Below are 6,694 nucleotides of genomic sequence, written 5' to 3' on the forward strand. Positions count from 1 at the left end.
GCAAATGGAATATGCAACATGTACTACCCTACGTCAGTGTCATGGTCTTTGATCTAACATGTATGATAAAACGTGATTATTCGGCAAGATAGATGAAGTGGCATACAAACAAGGTTGGATTTGGTAATATGGAAAGAGCATCCCAACATTGTTTTCCGGTCTTTGCTAAATTCAAAAATATAGCCACTCTATTTAAATGGGCATGTGTGTGCATTATTGTTTTTTATTGTCTATATGTGCTCTGTTTCTTTGTTTACTCTCTATTTTGATTGTTATTAATCCTTTTCCTTTCTCTTTGTAGTATTTTTGCGTTATCGGCTGTTTGGCAGTGGCCAACCATACATCTCATCGTGTTTGTCAAGATTGCAAGGCCTACTTTTGATACGAGGAACATCCATGTACCCTTGACTAAAGCTTCTTTGCAAACTGAATTCATGTTCATTTATTTACTAATGAAAATCTGTCATGACCTAATACCTTACTTATTGCATCTTGTGCTTCACAAGCAAACTAATTCTTGGCTACTTATTGTTCAGATGCTACTACACCCTGTTTCTGTTTCTAATAAAATAGAATTGTACATTTACTTTGGATGGTACAGCCGTGTTGTGAACGAATTAGGAAGTAGACGAAGTAGATTGGATCGCACAGCTCCTAATGAGGGCCGGCGTGTTCATATATATAGGCTAATAGCCTTGAGTTACAAGATATACATGACGGTAGGTGAGATCTATCTTGGTATACAAGAAACCTAACCGACCTAGTACAAATACGTACAATACAGATATATACATTCTATCACCCTCCCTCAATCTCAACCGGCTGAACAAGGTTGAGATTGCGCTTACAATGCTCATACAAGGGTAATGGTTTAGTAAAAATATCTGCAATCTGATCCTTGGAGGAAATAAACCGAATCTGGAGTTGCTTCCTAGAGACTCGCTCACGAACAAAGTGAAAGTCCACCTCAATGTGCTTTGTCCGTGCATGAAATACCGGATTAGAGGACAGATATGTGGCACCAAGGTTATCACACCACAACACAGGAGAACATGGCTGCGGAATGCGTAGTTCCCGAAGCAACGACTGAACCCAAATAAGCTCGGCAGTAGCATTACCAAGAGCTTTGTACTCAGACTCCGTACTAGAACGAGAGACAGTAGCCTGCTTCCGAGCACTCCAGGCGATCAAATTACCTCCATAGAATATAGCATATCCCCCGGTTGATCGCCGATCGTCTGCACTGCCAGCCCAATCAGCATCGGAAAATGCAGAAAGCAGAGTCGAGGAAGAGGACCGAAACCGAAGACCACCATCAAGAGTGTGTCGCACATAGCGAAGGATCCGTTTGGCAGCGAACCAGTGAGAACTGCGGGGCTCATGAAGGTATTGACAGACTTTGTTGACAACAAAGGACAAGTCAGGTCGAGTGATGGTGAGATACTGAAGCCCTCCAACAATACTGCGGTACTTCGTAGCCTCTTCAGCCGAGAGAACATCACCATCAAAAGCCGAAAGACGATCAGACGCAGCCATAGGTGTATGTGCAGGACTACACTTGAGCATACTAGCACGAGCAAGCAAATCAAGGGAGTACTTGCGCTGTCGAAGAAGGAGAGAACCAGGGGTGCGACTATCAACTTCGATGCCCAAGAAATAGTGAAGAGGGCCAAGGTCCTTAACAGAGAACTCGGAGCGTAGCTGAGCAATCAATCGTGGAATGGCTGAAGCAGTAGAGGTGACGACAATAATATCGTCGACATAAACAAGCAAATAGACTGTCAGCTTCGCACGATTGAGAATGAACAACGAGGAGTCAGCAGCAGACGGTGCAAATCCAAGAAATCCAAGAACAGAACTGAGACGTGCATGCCAAGCACGAGGCGCCTGTTTGAGACCATAGAGAGATTTGATCAACCGACAATGATGATGAGGCTTGTCAGGATCAGTGAACCCAGGAGGCTGCTTCATAAAGACCTGCTCTTCAAGATAGCCATGAAGAAATGCATTCTGAATGTCCAATTGTCGAAGATGCCAACCACGAGTAAGAGCAAGAGACAGCAACAGCCGAATAGTAGCCGGTTTAACAACCGGACTAAAAGTCTCATCATAATCCTGTCCTAAACGCTGCTTAAAGCCCTTAGCCACGAGTCGAGCCTTGTATCGCTCAATCGAACCATCCGCGTGCAACTTAACTTTGAAAACCCACCGAGAATCAATGAGGTTGATACCAGGCTCAGGAGGGACAAGCTGCCAGGTACCATTGCGGAGGAGAGCAGAATATTCTTCCTCCATAGCAGTTCTCCAATGAGGAATCTGCAGAGCCGTACGAAAGTCTCGAGGAACAGCCGTAGCATCAGCAGACGGGCAGGTTGCAGTCCACGCTACAGTACCATCAGACCGCTGTTTAGGCTGCACAATTCCATGACGAAGTCGAGTAACTGGGCCGGCCCGAGGTGGCGCAGGCAGAGAGGGCCCAGAGGTGGAGTCTGATGCGGTAGAAGGCTCGGGTGGCGGTGGAGAGAGCTGGGCCGCGGCAGCAGGCGACGACGATTCGTGGGCCGGCCCAGCGAGCGGGGACGCGGAGGCACGCACAGGCGAGGGCGGGGGCGTCGCAGCCTCGTGACGGGCCGCAGGTGAGCCAGACTCGAGGAGGTCCCCAGGCGTCACAGGGCCCGAGGCTGCATGATCCATGCACGCAGCAGGGGGCACCGAGGTGGTGCGATCGACGTACTCAGGCGTTTCCGGAGTAAGGAGCTCAAGGCGAGCTGCTCGACCAATTCCTGCACCATGATTAGCATGCAAAGGAGGTGCATAGGCAATATCCATAAATTGGTCTGCAGAAAATAAGGATGCTTCTGTGGGTGGTGAAGATGATGATGATGGCATATTAGCAAAGGGAAAACATGTCTCGTCAAAAACGACATCTCTAGAGATATACACTCTATTGGAGGGAACATGGAGACACTTATAACCTTTATGCAAGGAGCTATAGCCTAAGAACACACACTTTTTAGATCGGAACTCAAGCTTATGATTGTTGTATGGGCGAAGATGAGGCCAACAAGCACAACCAAACACCTTAAAAAAGGTATAGTCCGGTGTCTCATGAAGAAGGCGCTCGAGAGGTGTAGTCATATTTATAGTACGACTAGGAAGTCTGTTAATAAGAAAACAAGCAGTGGAGAAGGCATCACTCCAAAAATGTAAAGGAAGAGATGCATGAGCAAGCAAGGTGAGACCAGTTTCAACAATGTGTCGATGTTTGCGTTCAGCAGTGCCATTCTGTTGATGTGTATGAGGGCATGAAACACGATGTGAGATGCCTAGGTTCTGAAAGAAGGGATGGAGTTTTTCATACTCACCTCCCCAATCAGTTTGAACATGAATAATCTTGCGATCAAGAAGACGTTCAACATGTTTTTGAAACTGAAGAAACACATCAAACACCTCAGACTTATGTTTAAGAATATAAAGCCAAGTAAATCGACTATAAGCATCAATAAAAGCTCACATAGAATTTATGACCACTAATAGAGGTTTTAGCAGGACCCCAAACATCTGAATGAATAAGCTCTAAAGGAGCTTTGATTACATGAGTGGATAAAGAAAATGGTAACTGATGACTTTTGCCTTGTTGACAGGCATCACACACTGATTTATTGGAACTAGACTCTAATGGCAACTCATGCTTATGGAGGATATGCTGAACGACTTGTAATGCAGGATGGCCTAGACGACAATGCCACTTGTCCTTGGACCCTCGGATGGCGCTAAGAGCTTGCTTGATGATAGGAACATGGATGGAGTAGAGACCACCACGGCACCGACCTCTAAGAAGAATTTCCCGCGTGACTCGGTCCTTTACAAAAAGATCATATGGGTGAAGTTCCACGAAAATAGGATTATCAAGGGTAAGTTTACTCATTGAAAGTAAGTTACGAGTAACTTGTGGAACATGAAGCACATGATTTAAATGCAATGGCCTAGATGCGGAAGTAGGAATCGATGCATGACCAATATTATGGATATTCATACCTATGCCATTAGCGGCATGAACTTGATCGTGGCCTTGATAGGGTTCCTTGGTGGTGAGCTTCTCGAGCTCGGCGGTGAGATGATGTGTCGCACCCGAGTCAGCATACCAGGCGGGGTCCACGTGATAGGACGTGGTTTCACCGTGTCCACCTTGAGAGGCCGCCATGGCCATGGCGAGCTGCTTCTCCGTGCCCGCGCCATCATTATTGACGCCAAGGAAGTCGCGCCTGAAGCGCTTGTAGCAGCGGGATGCAGTGTGACCCGCCGCGCCACACAGTTGGCACATGAGGCGGCCTCCACCGTTGTTGCCGCTGTTGCCGTTCCCGGGCGGGCCACCGCGGCCGCCACCGTTGCCACGGCCACCGCCGTTGCCGCGCCCACCACCACCAGCGTTGCTGCCCCCAGTTGAGAAGGGAGGCGCAGACCAAGCTGGGGTCAGAGCAAAGGGCGAGGGAGCAGGAGGGCGGAAACCGCCGCGACCCCCACGGCCAAAGGCAGTAGCGTGGGCGGAGTAGTTGTTGGCGATGGTCTCCGCCCGACGAGCGGCGTTGCGATGCTCAGTGGACTGAAGCTGAGCGTAGAGATCCCTGATGGAGATCGGCGTCGTCCTGGCGTTGACGACCTCGTACAGCGCGTCGTAGTCGCTGTCGAGCCCGGAGAGGATGTAGGAGACGAACTCCTCGTTCCGAAGAGGCTGCCCGATGGAGGCAAGCGTGTCGGCGAGGGTCTTCATGCGATGGAAGTAGGTGCTCATGGGCATGTCCTTCTTCTTGAGATCTTGCATCTGAGTGTGGATCCCATTGGCGCGAGCGATCGATGTGGACGCGAAGGCGCCGGCGAGCGTGTCCCACGCCTCATGAGCGGTGGCAGCAAACAAGACCATGCCGACCACCCCCTCTGTCATGGATGACACAAAGGCGGAGAGGATGGCTTGATCTTGCTTAGCCCACCTCTGCGCGTCGGGGTTGAGCTGCTGCACGGGCTTGCCGGAGAGGTCCACCGTGATCATGTCGGCGGGGCAGGGCTCGGATCCGTCGATGTAGCCCATGAGCCCAAAGCTTCGGAGGAGAGGAGCAACATGCGCATGCCAATACAGGTAATTCTCACCGGTAAGCTTGATGGTGATGGAGGCCGCGAGGTCGCGTGGGGAGATGATGGTGGCGCCAGCTGATGAGGAGGCGAGTCCCGCCATGAGCGATGGCGAGCCAGAGAGGCCAGCCATGATCGACTGTGCTGAAGATCCGTCGGTTCCCGCGGACGAGGCGTTGCCGATCGCACTCGAGGTGTCAGCGGGGGAGGAGGCCGGAGAAGTCATGCCGGCGATCAGGAGGATGCGGAAGCGATTTGCCTAGGATTGTAGCTCTGATACCATGAACGAATTAGGAAGTAGACGAAGTAGATTGGATCGCACAGCTCCTAATGAGGGCCGGCGTGTTCATATATATAGGCTAATAGCCTTGAGTTACAAGATATACATGACGGTAGGTGAGATCTATCTTGGTATACAAGAAACCTAACCGATCTAGTACAAATACGTACAATACAGATATATACATTCTATCATGTTGAACTTAGCATGCGATGGTATCTGATGCTACTGGTACGATAACAATAAGGCCACCCATACGAAAAAAGGATTGCCGCAATTGCAGCCACACAACTTCCTAGTACTACTAACTAGCATGGGCATTTCAAAATCAGAGATAGAAGTGGCAAGCCATCTCAAGTTCATGAGCTCACTATTTTCTTCCACATGATGTGTTACTTCAAAACTCGAGAGGATCAACCTTCACGCGATAATTATCGGCCAACACAAAATTGGTATAGGAACAACGAAAGAAAAACAAAAAAAGATAAAATGAGAAATCTTTTTAGGTTAAAAAAAGATAAAATGAGAAATCTTTTTAGGTTTTTGTGAACGAGATAAGAAGAACGGAAAGAAAGGCGACAAAAACAAGGCTAAAACCTTCAACAAAAATAAACAAAAAGATATGAAAAGGCAAACGAACAAGCAAAGTGTTGGAATAAAGACAACACGAGTGTTTAAAATCTCTCATAAGTTATAGTGCAACCTCAATTATTATAAAACAGAATAAAACTACGTCACCTCTTGATGTAGAAGTGTCAACAACCTTCCCAAGATTAGATTCTTGCAGACCGGCTTGATAGATCACTGTGGTGTCGGCGGGTAATTTGCGGAGCCCCAAAAACTTGACTCCATTGATTATGTGCTACAGAGTGGAAATGACCTATGATACAGTTGCTCCTGTATACCCTGCCTAACCTAGTATGCAATATCTCGTGCTTTTTAAAGTAAACTAGATTTTTATGTGCGCCTTGGCGCACGATCCCGTAAAATTCGTGTATAAGTGAAAAAGTAATAATAATTTTCTCAGGTCTTACAAAACATATGAAAAAAAATTCAAACGGAGTAACAACCTTTTTTATACAACCTGGAAAAAAAGAGAAAATAGCAATTAACATTCATTTATTGTATTCATTCTCATCTCTATATGCTTCCCCAAGGAGGCACATATATGTTTAAATAAACCTAAACCACTAACCGTGAACGTTACAAAGAAGACCACTCCAAAATACAATATATTTAGTAATTGTTCAGGAGAACGAAGACATGTTTGACGGCAAAAAAGCTTCT

The 6,694-nt window shown here is 47.4% G+C and overlaps 1 protein-coding gene across 1 annotated transcript; it reads right to left on the reverse strand.

Annotated features, from left to right (window-relative positions):
* Nucleotides 1-798: 798 nt before the first annotated feature.
* Nucleotides 799-5,353, reverse strand: LOC139839160 (uncharacterized). Its single transcript, XM_071829205.1, has 2 exons — nucleotides 4,039-5,353; nucleotides 799-2,783 (listed from the first exon to the last, which is right to left on the reverse strand). The coding sequence occupies exons 1-2, from the start codon at nucleotides 5,351-5,353 to the stop codon at nucleotides 799-801; spliced, it is 3,300 nt and encodes a 1,099-aa protein (XP_071685306.1).
* Nucleotides 5,354-6,694: the final 1,341 nt, after the last annotated feature.

Source organism: Lolium perenne, chromosome 4 (genome assembly GCF_019359855.2).
Source record: "Lolium perenne isolate Kyuss_39 chromosome 4, Kyuss_2.0, whole genome shotgun sequence".
Taxonomy (NCBI): domain Eukaryota; kingdom Viridiplantae; phylum Streptophyta; class Magnoliopsida; order Poales; family Poaceae; genus Lolium; species Lolium perenne.

What these genes read in the sequence shown, in the direction of transcription:
- LOC139839160 (XM_071829205.1), bottom strand. Translation starts at nt 5,353, where the DNA reads ATGACTTCTCCGGCCTCCTCCCCCGCTGACACCTCGAGTGCGATCGGC. An exon ending in TCATGCCGCTAATGGCATAG is followed by an intron (nt 2,784 to 4,038) that starts GTATGAATATCC and finishes ATCATGGTGCAG; the next exon opens with GAATTGGTCGAGCAGCTCGC.